The sequence below is a fragment of the Lygodium microphyllum genome, chromosome 3 (assembly GCF_053477565.2).
Source record: "Lygodium microphyllum isolate KBCC chromosome 3, Lygodium_microphyllum_v1.1.10, whole genome shotgun sequence".
NCBI classification, from domain to species: domain Eukaryota; kingdom Viridiplantae; phylum Streptophyta; class Polypodiopsida; order Schizaeales; family Lygodiaceae; genus Lygodium; species Lygodium microphyllum.
Window position 1 is genome coordinate 56,094,861 of NC_141137.1, and position 16,892 is coordinate 56,111,752.

Below are 16,892 nucleotides of genomic sequence, written 5' to 3' on the forward strand. Positions count from 1 at the left end.
TTTTTAGCTCAACACCACCTTTCAGGCCCAAAATTGAGCCATGAGAAATAAGTCCTTGATAGATATTTTCTTTTATTCCACGGCTTCCTACGCCAAAGCAGCCAGGGCATCAGGCAGCAAAGGATGCACATCGGCTGCCCAACGACCTACCAAGACTATTGAGGTGATGGTTATTTTACTAAGGGAGCCCAAGTGATCACCCTAGAGAGGCCAGGGCATTGGACCAAGGGTGCTTGCCAGTTGCTCAGGGGCCTACCAAGTCCTACAAAGGCGGAAGGGATCAACAATGGACTTTTTGATTTTGATTTTGATTTTTTTTTTGGTGACTTTTTAGCGCTTTTGGTGCGATTTGTTCAAAAGATTTTGCATTAAGTGATGGTTTTAAATTGGTTTTCATCCCATTGAGTCACTGTGTCCCGTAGTACGGGAAAATAAGGATGGATAGCCCCACTACCTTTATAAAATAAGCAAAATAATCCCACACACTAGTAGGATAAGTGCCTTGGGATTTCTAAGAGGGCATGTGCGTGTGCCAATCTTATGGAGAATGTATGGAGAGAAAGGTAATACGGGTAAGAAAGCAAGACAAGTAAAGCTTGCATACAAGCATAAGACAAGAAGTGCCTTCGGAGACTGCCATGTGCAATGCTACGAGTATGGTAGATCTAGAGTCAACCACTCCAAGGGTGACGAAAAAGGAATAAATGGGCATAGATGCATGTTTACATGAACAGAATGCCAATGCATGGGGTAATGCAAAGGACGATGAAAATTTTCATGCTAATGTAGAATGCGATGCAACGGTGCTACTTGGACAGTACCCTTGCAGGAGAATTGTTCACTTGCTCAAGCACCATTTTACAATCATGTCATCTTCATAGTGTGGATGAAGTTATAAATGTCTAGAATACATAATACATAATAAATAAATGTCTGAAAGCACAAAATTGTAAACATCATCACTGTCTTTATCAAGAGAATGAAACTCTCCCCTCTCAAACTAGGAGGAGAAGTAAGAGGGAAGCACCCTCTCCTTGTCAATCTGAAGAAGTAGAGGAGGGTGTACCTAAGTTAATCTGTGGTACAAGATACTAAAGAAGTGACGGTTTGACCACCGCCTTGGTTAAATTATCTACAAAAATTATCTCTTGACGGCACAAACTCAAGGCGAATGGTGCTTAGCTCAACTTGCCCTCTGTTGAAATGGTAATGAACTACCACATGCCGTGCGTGAGGGATGATGATAGGATTGCTCGCAAGGACAATGGCACTTTGGTTGTTGTAGTAGACGACTATAGGCGACTCGCAAGGAAATTGTAATGTGGCCAGTAAGTTCCTCAAATAGATAGCCTCCTCAATGCCATCGAAGAGAGCTCGATACTTTGCCTTGATTGTGGAAGTTGCCATCATTTTCTTCTTATGGGTGGCCCAAGAGATGGATGCCATGCCCAAGGTTTAGAGGTAGCCGCCATGAGAACGCTGGGTGTTAGAATTTCTCCCCCAGTCAGAATCAGTATACCCTTATAAGCATAAACCATGACCATAAGTTTATATAAAATTATAGGTACACCTTAAATATCTTAACTCACAAAGATAAGCAATCCAATGAGACATTCTAGGTACGTTAAAGTATTGACTTAGCAGACTAACTGAGAATGCAAGATCTGGCCTAGTATGAGCCAACTAGAGTAAATTTTCCACAATAGATTGATAGGTATGGGCATCAAAAGGTTGACTTTAGGTATTCTTCTGCAGTTCTGCAGATGGATAGTGGGATCTAGAGGTGTGGCCATTGGCCGTGTCTGATCAGTGTAATACTGTTTCACCAGCTGTAGGGCATGCTTCTACTGGGACAAAAAGATACTTCCCTCCGATCTAATAATCTTCATCCCCAAGAAATAAGACAATAATCCTAAGTCTGTCATCTCAAAGGTAGTGCAAAGCTGTGTCTTAATTTCTGCTAGAGCCGCAGAATCTAAGCCAATGAGTAGTATATCATTAACATATAGCAGGATATAGTTGACCCGTGCATTAGTGGTACACACGTATAGATTTGGATCATAGGGAGTAGAATAGTATCCATGAGTTTGTAAGAACTCGTCCATCGTGTGGTACCAAGACCTTGTGGCTTGCTTTAGCCCATAAAGAGCTTTCCGCATATGAAATATCTTGTTAGTCTGGTCAGCAGAAGAAAAGTCAGCGGGAGACTGCTCTACATAGACTTTGTCCTTTAAATAACCATTCAGAAAGGCACTTTTGATGCCCATTTGATAGAACGGCCAACTGTGGTGAGCAGCGAGTGCAACTACAGACAAAAGGATATCAATTGAGCAGTAGGTGTGAAGATTTCTTCATAGTCAATGCCGTGCTTTTGTTGGAAACCTTGCACGACAAGGCAAGCCTTGTATTTGTCTAAAGTACCATTAGCCTTTGGCTTGGTCTGAAAAATCCACTTCATCCAGATGACTGACAAGGATGATCCACCAATGTCCAAGTCCCATTTCGATCAATATTTTCCAGTTCCTTTTCCATGGCCTCATGCCGTAGAGGTCTTGGAGAGCCTTCTACCAACTGTCTAGCTTAGAATGTGCAATGTAATTTGCTATAAACAACGATGTATATGAAGCTTGAGGAACGAGCCAAGAAGACCTTCTAGGGTCGTCCATAGTCAAATCAGGTGGAAGGATCCCCAAATCCCGCATGTTCTGCTAATACCAGCGAGGTACCGGGTCACTTGGAGGAGGTTTGAGAGCTGAAGTATCTATAGGAAGATCAAGAACGAGCAATAGATCCGGCTCAGTAGGCCCGATCTCAAATGATGCGAGCGAAGGTGAGGACAAAGAGTCCAATGTAGAGGACTACATTATGTCCCTCTCATCAAAGATGACATCCCTTCTAACAATCACCTTGTTCGTTTGAGGATTGAACAAACGATAGGCTCTCTTTAGAAGAATAGCCCAGAAAAATCAAGGGATTAGCTCGAGGGGTGAGCATTTCTATCTTGTCATCAGGAGTGTGTGTATAAGCATGACTACTGAGAACTTTGAAGTGAGAATTAACAAGCCGAGAGCCAACAAATGTCTCGTACGGAGTCTTTTTAGGGACTCTCGCAGTCGGGCATTGGTTCAAGATATACATTGAAATGTTAACAACCTTGATCCAAAGCCGCTCAAGAAGCTCTGCTGTGAATAGCATAGATTGTATCATATTTAGGATAGTTTGGTTCCTATGCTCTACAACTCCATTATGTGCAGGGGAGTTGGTAGAGATGAGCTGGTGTGCAATGCCCTGCTCTTGTAGAAACTCAAAAAACTCATGGGAGGTAAACTCACCACCAAAATCACTCATAGTATCCACACGACAACAGGTCTAGTTATGAACGAGTATTGATTTAGTGATTGCTATGTAACAACCAATGCATGGTGTGCAAGGCCCAATGTATTTGGGTATGGCTGGTAATATGCATAACTCCTTGTATAGCAATGTTAGCATGATGCTGGGGCACAAAGTGGCAAGTTTGGCAATGAATACATGTAGCTCACTGTGTTTGGGATTATGGTATTACTTCAGTGTTGTTTCACCTAGGAAAGAATGCAAGTAGATGGAGGAGGGTGACTTGGCAGATCATCCTCAATGTTTGCACTTTACCTTGATGTGTTGTAGTTAGACTCAATGTTGAATTGGACTCATTTAGGTTCTAAGAGTATAGAAGGTCCAGAGTATTGCCTGATGCTCAAGGAGGAGGTTGCAGCTCCACCCCCCTAGTGATGGACAACTTAGTTATGTAGTGGATCTTAGATGTACTTGATTTGCATCTAGGGTATTGTATGTTGATAATATTTATGCTATTGGGATCACTATTTAATATATTAGTTATTGTGAGTCGGTATGCATATGATATGTTTGCACCTAGACTCTGAAACTATACATTTGCAAGAATACATGAAACGCATATTTTGATGTGATGTATAGTTTCAAGGCATGTATGGGATACATGGATAATATGCAACGTACATTTGTAGGTGATGCAAAAGAAGTAAAATTGTATAAGTTACATGTGGTCTACAGTTGATGTATCCTTTTCATGACTATCATGTGGTACATCATTGCTATGAGGTATTAATTATGCTTAGTCTATGCATTACAATGCCTTGATGGTCAGAACAATGTTGGGTTTTGGCATGTAGATGCATTCCTTATGCTTTTGATAGTGGTTATAATTTATATATGTGGATTGTAACTGGTTTAAGTGATTGGAATTTCATATGCAAAGGGCATGGGCATGGTTAAGCAATAGAAGCACATGTTGTTTGATGACGATACCACCATGTATTTCCAATAGTGGCAATGGATGCTTTGGTTCATTGCATTTAAATCGAGGATGATTGCAAGGATCTCAAGGGAGTGCTCTATCACAAGTACATGAAATTTTATTGCTTTGCATAGCATTTGATTAAAAGTTAATCGAATTTGCAAACTTGACTTGCATATGTGAGGTGCTCGTTAATTATTTTATAGTGTGGGACCTTGATATACTAGGTGGTAAAAGTTGTAATAAGTTATATGTGACATATACTAGGTGGTACCCCGATGTTAGATTTTAGCCTAGATGTATTATTGGCCACTAATGTCAGCGGTGACATTAGAGATAGGCATTAATTAATTAATTAATACTAATCTAAGGGCTAAGAACTACTTAGGGATACTTGGAAGACAAATTGACCTAGCCATTTTAATTATTCATTGGTGGAACTATGTTTTTGTGTACTAGAATAATTATTAGCTCGACAATGTTGAAAAATGGGATTAGAAGTGTGCCACTCGGTGAAACTTACCTATGCAAGTGGAAAAGACGTTTCTGGGGGTTGGTAGAAGTCTATTCTAGCCATTGTGAGAGAGGAGGAGGTTGTTAAAGAGCAAGGAGATGTTGCTGATGTGATTTGCAGTCACCAGGGACTAGTTCTATAGTAGATGACAGCAATTTGGAGCCCTCTAGGTGCAGGTGACGGCAGCCCAAGGTTCTTTTGATACAGGTGATAGCATACAGGAGGGGGCAATAGCCTTTTTGGTGGTCCTAAGCTGTAGAAGATAGCTTTCGTGGCTATTTGAGCAGGGCAGCAGCAGTTTTTCAATGTTTCTTGTGATGAAACTCTGACATTTCTCTCTCTATAACATTTTTTGTCATCCTATAACCATCTCTCAAGTTATCTTGGCAAAATCCAGCCATTTGAGTCATCAAAGGTACAAATATTGAAAAAACTCTTGTGTAAACCGTATTTTACAGGAAAAGTTAGGATTTGACAGTCACCTTGGGATGCATGCTCAAAATTGAGGACCTAGGGCTTGAATTCTAGAACCTGAAATTAAAGAATTTCAGGGAGATTCAAGAGGCCAGCCAGCCCATACCAAATTGGGGCTTACTTTGTTTTTCAAGGAGTAGGGTGAAGGCAAATCCCCAAGCAAACCAAGGGGTAAATTGGTTTGAAGGCTTGCTGGTTAGTTTTGATAGCAAGAGATACTTGGATTAGTAGAAGAGATTAGAGAATCTCAGTTGTACTCTATCCATTTGCAATGCAAGCTAAATAAATACTGCAAGGGGTGCTAGTTTTGGGGCCAATAGGCTATCCAATGTCCAAGATTAAGTGGAAATATTTGCATTTTCAATTTATGTGAATTTTATACTTGCTGTAATTAGTGTTAAATCAGGTTATTTACCACCCTTTCCAAGGAGGAAGACTGGTTTCACATGTACAAGGCAGTTTATGTAGTGACTTGTTCTGGAGCAAGGCGGGCATTAGTTTATGCAGTTGTTAGCTGTTGGGAAGGGTTTTAGGCAGGCCAAACAGGGCAGACAGTTAGTGCCATGTGGTATGCAAGTGCTCGCTGCATTTCCTGGTTTATTTTATTCATTTTTAGTGCAGTTGGCCATATTTGGCAGCAGTCGGCCAGATGTAACTGGTTGACCTGGTCTTTTTTTGTGTTATTTACTGTCTATTTACTATTTAGGCAGCCTTGTCCACTGGTCACAGTCAGTTCAGTTTTCTTGCAGGTGAGAGAGGTCTCCAGCTGGTGATACTCCGATAGCCTGTTGTATATATCTGCCTTCAGCATTTGGCATTTATACTCTGCAGTCTTCAGCGTTAGACTCTCTGTCTCTCTCTCTTTTTTTTCGTAAAAGGTAATTGTATTAATTACGAAAAAGTACAAGTTTACATGATTACAAGATACACGATGGCTCTACGCCATTGTGTGCAAAAACTCTCTCTCTCGCTACAAGAAGTAAATGACCAAAGAGTTACAAAAAGTCATGGCTAAGACGCAGGGAAAATTGCCATATGCCAGGGAAGTAAGTCCTCCCGAGGGAGCAAGTCGGAGAGCCGAATAAGATCTATCTGCCAGAGTAAGAGACCTTTAAGCCTGGCAATATGCCCCTGAACATTAGAGGCGGAATAAAAAATAAAAGCATTCCGAATGGTCCAGTTATGCCAATAGCCCCAATATCTAAGAAAGTGAAACAAGATCTTCATATGTGGCTGTGTCGGTGTGGGGTATTTGGGTTGCACAAAAACCCAATCAAACGGGCGTAGTGAGAGACCGACCACCACTCGCCAAACTGCCAACAAGAAGGACCAGATTTTCTCAGCGAGAGGGCAAGAAATAAATCGATGACGAGCCGATTCCACACTGGTGGTGCAAAAGAAACATTTGTTGTTGGAGATGCGACGCTTGGAAAGGGCTGAAGCAAGCGGAAGACCACCAATCATTACCCTCCAAAGAAAGACCTTATATTTGAAAGGTGTCTTGTTCAACCAGGCCTCCATCATTGTTACCCTCCACCATGACCGGGATTTATGCAATCCCCATAGAGTATTAGCTTTTGTAACCAGCCATTGATGATCTTTAATCAGAAGATGATACACCTGGTTAGCTGAAGCCTTTTCCAAATCCAGCCAGCCTACAAGGTCCCAGTCTTGCCAGGGATGATCTGAAGCAAGGGAAGGAAAGGGTTGTCTGTTCTGGAGCATCATCAAAAGCTGTCCCCATAAATCCCTGTATCCACGAGGGATCCTAAAAAGTCTCCTGGCCGTACGAAACGCTATCAACACATTGCGATTGGCAAGGGTGGCATCTGTGACCGAAGTCAAGCCCAAACGTGCCATGTGGTTAAATTTTGGTCTAAGCTCATGTTTGCCTTTCCAAGAAAGTAACCGCGAGATTGCCAACAATTCCAGTTGGAAGGAGTTAGTAGCTAAGCGGTCCTCCGCTGGATGCCACCGAGCCTTCTGGAGGACCAGTCTCTCTCTCTCTCTCTCTCTCTCTCTCTCTCTCTCTCTCTCTCTCTCCCCCCCCCCCCCCCCCTTTCTTTTGTGTTCACTTCTTTCTTTCAGTTTGGTCATATGCTTCCGCGTTTGTTGTACTCTCACAGGCAGCAGCTGGTAAACTGAGGATATGATAGAGGAGAGCTAGCACTGATGACGGTGAAGATTAAGATAGGGGATGAAAGGGATAAGGGATGAAAGTAGTAGTATAGAATATTTTGAGTCCCCCTTGTATAGAATATTTTGAGGGTCCTATTAAAAAGTTGTGTGTTACTTTAATTGAATAATTGCTTTTTCGGGACTGTTTTAAGAGCTAGAAAAATGCCAGAAATATATGATAACATAAATGGCAATTTAGGTAGTGTAACAAAAGGGAAAGGATTGGGAGATTGTCAGCAGCACACCGGCTTGACATGTTTGGAGGGGGAGGCAATTGAGCAAGCGATATTAAGATGAAAATGAGAGAAGAAGGCTTCATGTGCATGAGAAGCTAGGTGTTTCATAAACCATGGGTGTAGCTTTCGTCTCGTCCCACCAGCTACTGATTAGAACAGCAGGATGGAACCTGTTGATGGAGGTGCTTGTAGCTGTTCGGGACTTTTTAAATGAATGGAAGTCTAAATAAGCTCATTGCATAAGTGCGGTACAATCTGGAGTTTCTAGTACCATATGTATGTGCTTGGACCTTGTTTAGTGAGAAAGAACTTAATACATTTATATGCTTCACTGTCTAAGACTCACATCATTTTATAAGACGAATAACTCGATTTTCTCAGACTATGAGCATGCAGCTACTTTTAGTGGTGTTGAGTGGGAAGGATCTTGGGTTATGGATACTTTGTTTGCATTACTGTGCTCATGTGTTGGCTCTAGGATTCAGTCAACTTTCTCAAGATGTATGAGATTTCATTGTTGCTCCATGTCAGTCAGTCCAAACCATCAAGTTTAAATTGCAGAGGTTCTGCATAGGTCCAATTTTATGCCCAACATGTGATTTTCTTGCTTTGCAGTGTCAGACTTTGGAATGTGGAAAGGCTACATTGTGATACTGTGTGCATTGCAAGTACTGATAAGGTTGCATGGGCTCCTGCTTTCTACGGACACACAGCTCGAATCTGGGACTGCTATGTTGGTGACAAGGTAAATCTTAGCTGTTCAATAAAGCTTCTCCAAAGGATACTTGTTTGCAAAACCTTATTTGCTTCAATAACAGTGGCTCACAACTTGTTTGCTGCAGTTTTTGATAACAGTTAGTGAGGATTGCACGTCTCGTATTTGGACTATGGATGGGCAACAACTTGTGAAAATTGATGCTCATACGTATGGAATTATCCTGCAGAATTTCTCACTCGGAATCTACTAGTACTGCAAGTTTATTTTATTGCTGATCATGGGAATGATTATTATTGATGAAATAGTTGTACCGATTTACAGGGGACGTGGAATTTGGCGTTGTGAATATGATCCAAGCAACTATATTTTGGTTACTGCAGGGGCAGACTCTTCAATAAAAGTACACTCATTATTTAAGTGGGTTGGCAAACTGTCGGAAACAGACGACGATTGTGCATGTGTTCCAGGAACAAGAGCTGACATGGAGGTCTTTTGTATGCATCTACAAGGAGAAGATTTGTGCTGTAAAGGACCAGTGACATTAGACAGGTATATTGGTGGTTTATATTTGAAGTTAGAATGCTTTTGATGTCATTGATGCCTTTCATTGGTTCCAGCAGTGTCCTACCATAGCATATGTTGTAAATTCTCTTTTGTGGTGTCATTAGCTGGTCTGATTAGGGATATACATTGGTTCTATATTTTCTGACTTGCTCTTGAGCCTTGAGTCTCAGCTACTATAGACTTATGTATAAAAGGACATCTCAGATGGTGCAAAAGTATCTATCCAGATGCAGCAGATAGTTTCGTGGCCAATGCTTTTGGTCTTTCAGGGAGGGATGGAAAATTCCTCTTATGAGAGGCTAAGTTGTCCTGGATTTTTCATGAGCTATGCAGACAATCAAATAAAAGTGTGATGCGAGCAACATATTGATATTGACAATCTAGCATTAGGGTTAGTGTGATGCGAGCTTTTGATATTCCATGGTGCTCCAGAGCATTTTGGTGTACATCTGCACTGAGGACTTGTGTTTAAGGTCAGGTCAATTGGACTCTTGAAGCTCAGATTGTGGCCTAATCATGAGTCATGACATACCATGACATGGGAGACCCTAAAATAAACCCTGACCCTAGTGTCACGTAGTGCTGAACACACTAGTGTCACTTGGTGCTAGGACACTAGGGGCAGCAACTACATTTAATGATAGTTTAAATGTCTAGGGAGCTTGGATCATGGATCAAAGGGCACCAATGTGTAGCCCACAAGATGGTCTACAAACCCTTCTCCATAAAATGGGTGGAATGGTCTAGGAAAAAATGATAAAACCCCAGAAAATAAAAAGAAATATAAGGTCATAGTTGGATAAGTTCATCCAAGTGGATATAGCAACCTATGACAATACAGAGTATGACAAATCATGGAACAAATGGAATCAAGTTCAAGGCTTGCCAAAAAGGTTGGAACTTTGGTCGAGGAAGAGCCTTCATGAAAAGATCTGCCAAGTTGTCTTCAATGGGTAAATAAGAAAACTCTATTTCTCTAGCTGATGCTCATGAACATAATGATAATGAACTTCTATATGCTTTGTGCGGGCATGGAACATTGGGTTTCACACACTGGCTAGAGCACTCTAGTTGTCAGTGTAGATAAGTGTTGGAGCTGTTTGGTGTACATGAAGATCTGCAAGTAACTTGCGGAGCCAAACACACTCCATTGGAGTTGTGAAGGTTGCTTTGTACTGACCTTCACAATTGGAAGTAGTAACTGAAGTTTGTTTCTTGCTGAACCAAGAAACAAGAGATGTATCCAAGAAGCAGTTGTGACTATGAGAAACACGAGAATTTGAACATCTAGCCCAATCATTGTCAGAATATCCATGCAAAGAGAGTGAAGAATCAGCCTTGTAGAAAAGGCCAAGATCTTGGGTGGCTTTAAGATACTGAAAGACACTCTTCATTGCTTGCCAATGAAGTATTAAAGGGCTATGCATATATTTGCTCAACTGGGAGACAACAAATTGAAGATCGGGCCTTGTGTGACATAGATAAATCAAGCATCCAATAGCTTGCTGATATAAAGTAGTATCAAAGGATCCACTAATATCAGTAGAAGTGAATCTAGACTGTTGGCCCAAGGATGGTGGGGTAGCATGCAAACATGGTAGGCTCCAGGCGAGGATGAGGCAGTGAGTGTTGGAGACCAATAGGTGGTGACGAGATGGGACAACAGAAAGGGCGGCAAGATATTGCGAATGTCCAAGTCAGTGACCTACAACTTTGCTGCCAGCATGTGTAGGTGTTGGATAAGTTGGGAAGTCAACAATGGGTGACAAGTGTCGGGGATGCAAGGCAATTGGCACAAAATGGTCGTAGGCCAAAGGATTGGGTGGTGAGGGACATGAATGGGTGAAGAAGATGGCAGCATTGAATGCAATCACCAATAAGGCTTGAGCTAACGTGGTGGGAATGGCCCGTAGGATAGCCGACAGAGCAGGGCTCAATGGCAGTGGCTAGTGGCAAATGATTGTGAGCAATGGTAAGGGCGAAGAAGGAAAGTGGCTTTGATAACATTGTTGGCTAGGCGTGGAGTGATTGCGCAATTAATTTAATGGGAAAATGAATGAGAATGAAAGAATTAATCGATGCAGAACAATACTCTATCACGAATGAGAAGTAATGAATTAATGTGTGTGAGAGAGAGAGAGAGAGAGAGAGAGAGAGAGAGAGAGAGAGAGAGAGAGAGAGAGAGAGAGAGAGAGAGAGAGAGAGAGAGAGAGAGAGGGAGCGAGCTCTGAACCCTACTGTCGGCCCGTCCTTTCTACGCCCGTCACCGCCGTCGCCTGACTTATCCGCGCCCGTCCGCGTCTGTCCGTGCCTGTTCGCGCCCGTCTGCGCCAGTCGCCGCCGTCGCCTGACTCGTCTGCGCCTGTTCACGCCTGTCCGAGCCTGTTTGCGCTTGTCCGCGCCCCTCCGGGCCTGTTCATGCCCGTTTGGACCCGTCCGCCCAGGTCCGCACCCATTCGCGCCCGTCCACCCTGCCTTGCGCCCTGTCTGAACCTTGCCTGACGTCGACCTGATCATCTGCGAGCCCCCGCGCCCACGACTATGCCGTTTTCTCTGTCCGGCGGTCCCTGCGTCTGCATGACGACCTGCCCTGCGATTCCCTGTGTTGGTGCGCCCGCCTGGCCCCTCGTCTGACCCGCCCTGCTGAACCCGCCTTGTTGAACTTGTGGCGTCGGCTGACCTGGCCTGCGGACCTTCCCTGCAAACCTGCGACGTCGGCTGACTTGTCACCTGGCGGACCTGCCCCGCGGACCTGCGACGTTGCCCTTGGCTGCGCGCCTTGACAGAGAGAGAGGCCACTAGTATGGCTGGCCTGGATATGGATTTTATCGACCAGACGGTGGCAGCCCTTGGTCCTGATTCTGATACAGAGGAGCCGGAGGATATGGTTCCTTGCATAGAGGAGATGCCTTCTGGTTCTAACCTGCCGCTTGCGGGCAAACGCTCCAAGCATACTTTCGACGAGATAATGGGTCCTCTGGAACGTTCCTATGCGCAGGTTGCCTTTGATTCGGTGGATTCCCAGGAGATTGACTGGTAGCATTTGCTGGAATTTGCAAATACTCTGCTTGGCGATTATGTCCAGCATAATCATGAAGCTTGTTTTTACTCGGGAACTGATGAAGTGCTAGAAGCCACGGTGGACCCAAAATCAGTCTTGCGGTCTTTTTCGGTGTTTTATGACCGTGCAGTTATACTCTTCTTCACTGGCAGGATTTGAGTGCTTTCCCATATCCGCCAGTGGCTGCACCATTTATTACAAGGGGAATGTGTTGAGGAGATCTTTCTTGGACCCCGCGGCTTTTATGAGGTGCTGCTGAAATTAGAGACACATCGGGCTGAGCTCCTGTCCAAGTTGCCATTGTTCTTTGATTGCCGCTTGGTCCATGTTGTGCCATGGCGCCCTATGGCCGATTTTCAGCGCCTGCTTCAACGTGAGTGTCCGGTGTGGGTTGAAGTGGAAAATTGTCCGGCGGTTTATTGGCCATTGTTAAAGGATGCGATGGCAATTGTGGGAATGGTGCTGGTTCCCCCAAGCCTAAGGGCTATGAATCGAAACCGTTTATGCATGTTATGGGACATGGCCAGGAAAAAGGCCTGCGTGGCTTCGTCTCAATTGCTTTGGCATGCATCCTTTGCACTTTTGCTTGAAATGGGGCAACTTTGAAGGACACTGCTTTTCTTGTGGAAAATTGGGGCATTTTATGGCCGAATGCCTAGAGAGACAACCGTCTTCAGATGATGCGCATGTTGTGCTACCTAAGGATGACATGGTGCTTGATGCTCTAGCACAGGAGGTCCCCCGGCCACCTAATGTTGTGGAAAAAGGTAAACAACAGGTCCTGGGTTTGGATTCCCATAGCAATGACTGGCTTGAGGCACGTCCCAAAAAAGGTAAAAAGTTGGATGCAGGCCTGGCGGATTCTGGGCCTAATGTTTCACAGGATTCCGTGTGCACGTATATGCGCAGGAAAGAAATGTTCTCTTCACAACATGCTGCGCGTACTATGGTTCCTTTTGCCCCCCGCAATCAGTCTACAAGGAAAGTCTATACAGACGGTCCAAAGGGCCCACCTGATAAGCTCGCGTTTGATACTAGAGGTAATGTGATTACACCCTCGGATCGTCGTTATCCCCGTTCCACTCCCAAGGCAGTGAATATTCCATCTACCTCTAAAGCGGGCCGCCAAAATTCGTTTGCAATGTTAGCTGATTTTCTGGATGAAGGTGTCCTGGACACTCTCGCAGAAAAGGTGAAATCGAGGCAACAGGTGCCTCCTTCTTGATTCTCTTTTTTTTGAAGATATATGAAGATAGCCACGTGGAATGTGCGAGGCATTTGTTCTCGTCATAAGCAACATGCCATGTGGATTGTCTTGCATGAGAACCAGTGGGATGTCTTGTGTGCGGTTGAGCACAAGAGTCACGGTGAAGCAGGAAAAGTTGTGGATTGCCATGGGTTTCGCCTGTTTTATGCAGGGACACATGCTATGCACTATTCGGGCGTGCTTATGATTGTCCATGAGAAATACCGGCCTATTCTTATTAAAAATGATGTACAGGGCTGCATTGTGGTAATCAAAGTTTTATTTGAAGGAGAGATTTTATGGTTGCTGGGCCTCTATGCTCCGAATGACCTTTCATCCCGACGGGATCTTTGGAAGGCTTTGCAGAGCTCCATGTCACTTGGCAGAAGGGGTTTTTTGATCTCAGTCCACTTCAGGGCATTCGTTGATGGATGCTCCGGAAAGCTGGGTATGGAATGCCTTTGCTCTTCACGTACTTAAGCAAGATCTCTGGTCTTGGCTCCACCCTTCTTCTTCGGGGTTTACTTTTCATCTGCACAATATGCAACTACCTGGTCGCGGTTGGACCGAATGTATATCATGCAGGGGGATGATTTTCTTCCCGAGATGCTAGAAATGAAAGTCTTGCGGCAATATGCCTTGTCGGACCATTTCCCTCTCCAGCTTGAGATGCTTGCACAACCTATTGCACCTTTTATGCAGTTTCTGGATGGACTCCCTTTACGTTTTAACTCGTCTTATTTGAAGCATCCAATCTTTCAGGGCTATATGCAGCAATTGATTGAGAGGTTTTTATTGGACTTCGCCTCTGAGGGCTTGGCTTCCTTTGCACGGCTGCTCTCTAATGTGCAGCGGGTTGCTCGGCATTATGGGATCCATCACGCCTCTATTTGTCGGCGGCGTCGACACGCAGCGGATGACTTACTGGCTTTGGTCCGTTCGCTGCTAGTGGACACTCCAGATGATGAATTTTTGCTGTCACTGGCGATGCGTTTGGCTGATCTTATTCAAGTGTTTCAGTTGAAATCTTATCAGCAGGCCAAACTGCACAACTTGACTGACACATTGCAAGATAGTGCTTGTCAGACTCATAAGTTCTTTCGCACCTTGCATGCTTCCCCTGCTCGAGAAAATATGACTAGACTCTAGGATTCAGAAGGTCGCATGGTCACTGATCCGCAGAACATTGTCAATATGTGCAGAAATTATTTTATGGATCTTCTTGGTTCTTCTCCCTCGCCTTCTAACCAAGTTACACATGCATGCTCGGTCTTCTATGATCTGGTCCGCTAGCAGGTTCCACTTGATATGCAAGCTACTTTGGAGGCAGATATTTGCGAGGAGGAGGTTAAGGATGTTTTGTTACACCTGCCTAAGGATAAAAGTCCTGGTTGGGATGGCCTCACCAATGAATTCTTTGAGAGCTCGGCCACCCAGCTGGTGAAGCCATTGGCGGCTATGTTTCAGCAGGTTTGGGAAACAGGGGTCATGCCTTCCTCATGGAAAGAAGGCCTTATCAAACTGCTTCCAAAGGTCCCTTCGCCGTCGATGTTGCAACATTGGAGACAAATTTCTTTGATGGGTTCGATGTATAAAATCTTTTCCAAAGTGCTGGCAAACCGGCTTCACAAGCACCTTCCAGCTATTGTGCACCCTCTTCAATATGGTTTCATTAAGGGCTGCAACATTCTGCATAATATCTTAAATGTGCAAATGGCTATTGACTATGCGAGGCACTCCAGTCAGGAAGTGGTATTGATTCAATTAAATCTGGAAAAGGCTTTTGACTATTTAGACTGGTTTTTCATTGCAGATCTTATGTCTGCCATGGGTTTTGGTACTCGGATGTCCCGATTGATCTACACCATTAGTGCTGAGGCTTCTCCACGCGTTATGCTCAATGGTGGGTTACAGAGCCATTTGTTCTTGCATTCTCGGTGAGACAGGGTTGCCCTTTGAGTCCTCTTTTCTTTGCCCTGGCGACTCACCCGGTTCTTTCAATGTTATCTTCAATGGTGGCTTTTGCTTAGCTGGCCGGATTGTCTCTTCCTTTGGGACAGCACTTCATTAGCCAATCTCTGGCTGATGATAGCTTTATGATTTTGCGTGCGGACAAGGACAACATTCGCAAGGCATTAGATGTTTGGACACTTTTTGGTCATGCTTCTGGTCTTCGCATCAATGCCTTCAAATCGGCCATTCTCAGTTGCACGGAGTCTGATTTACAGTCATTGGGCTGGTAGGGTCAGGTTGTTTCCTGTGGCTCCATTGTCAGGCATCTTGGATACCCATTGGGGGTTGATGTTCGGCCAAAGGAACTACTGGAGTGGATTTCACAGAAACTGGCAACTAAGTTTATGTATTGGAAGTCGCAAGCGTGGCCATTCCATGTCCGCCTCAAAGTGGCTCAGACAATTATGCTGCCAATGCTCACATATTTCTTGCCATTGCTGTCGTGGACTCCTACTACTTTGAAGGCTCTCACTTGCCCCATTCGTTTCATGCTTTGGAAGAAGGATTCATTGCACGCAGGCATTTCGTGGATTTCATGGTCACATACATGTACCCCCAAATGCCTGGGTGGTGGAGCTATTTTGGATGCTGAAACTCATATGTTGGCTCTTCGTTGGTCTCTTTTTCGCGCTGTGTGTGTGGATCACTACCCGTGGACCATTATAGCCCGTTATTTTCTTGAGGACAGCGGGCTTTGGTATGGTAATACACGACTTCGGTGCTCCTGGTGGCATATCCTTAATGCAGACTCTCGATTTTCCAGTCCCTCCTCTCTGTTATTGCATTTGGTCGGCTTCTGGAAAGTGGTGCTCCAAAAGGTGTGTTGGCATCCAGTGGGGGACCGCGTGCATACTAACTCCTTTCAACTGGAATTGTTGGCAGTCTCGAGATTACTTTCATGGGAAGCCAAACATGAGCTCAGACCAAGATTTAGTCGCATGGCCCGCTTGGGTGTGACTTCAGTGGCGGATGCCACCCTTGCCACTTGTAATGTCTTCGCATCGTTTCGTACTACCAGGAGACTGTTGAGGATCCTGCGCGGATACCGTGATCTATGGGAACAGCTTTTATTGGTGCTTCGGGGCAGGCAACCCTTTCCTGCCCTAGCGGTGGATCGTCCTTGGCAGGACTGGGACCTTGCAGGCCAATTGAGTCTGGAAACGGCCTCTGCTAATCAGGTGTATCATCTTCTCATTAAAGATCATCAATGGCTGGGTGTGAAAGCTAATATTGTATGGGGATTGCGGAAATCTCAGTCATGGTGGAAGGCAACTGTGATGAAGGGCTGGTTGAATAAGACACCTTTCAAATGCAAGGTCTTTCTTTGGGAGGTGATGATTGGTGGTCTTCCTCTTGCCTCGGCCCTTTCCAAGCGGAGAATCTCGAATGGCAATTGTTTCTTCTGTACCACTATTGTGGAATCGGCCCGACATCGCTTTATTTCTTGCCCGCTCGCCAAGAATATCTGGTCACTCTTGTCACAAGTTTGACGCGCAGTGGTGGGGTCCTCACTAACCCCTTTCGATTGGGTTTTTGTGCGCCCAAAATACCCCACACCGCCACAATTGCATATGAA

At 44.5% G+C, this 16,892-nt stretch overlaps 1 protein-coding gene across 5 annotated transcripts in view; it reads left to right on the forward strand.

Moving 5' to 3' along the window:
* LOC148038366 (Transducin family protein / WD-40 repeat family protein) overlaps window positions 1–16,892 on the forward strand; it is a 184,495-nt gene that overhangs the window by 73,294 nt on the left and 94,309 nt on the right. For all 5 annotated transcript variants that reach the window (XM_087671160.1, XM_087671145.1, XM_087671152.1 and 2 more), the window contains exons 6-8: window positions 8,330–8,459; window positions 8,557–8,639; window positions 8,754–8,981. In XM_087671160.1, the coding sequence (XP_087527286.1) occupies window positions 8,330–8,459; window positions 8,557–8,639; window positions 8,754–8,981 (441 nt within the window). The remainder of the gene's footprint in view (window positions 1–8,329; window positions 8,460–8,556; window positions 8,640–8,753; window positions 8,982–16,892) is intronic.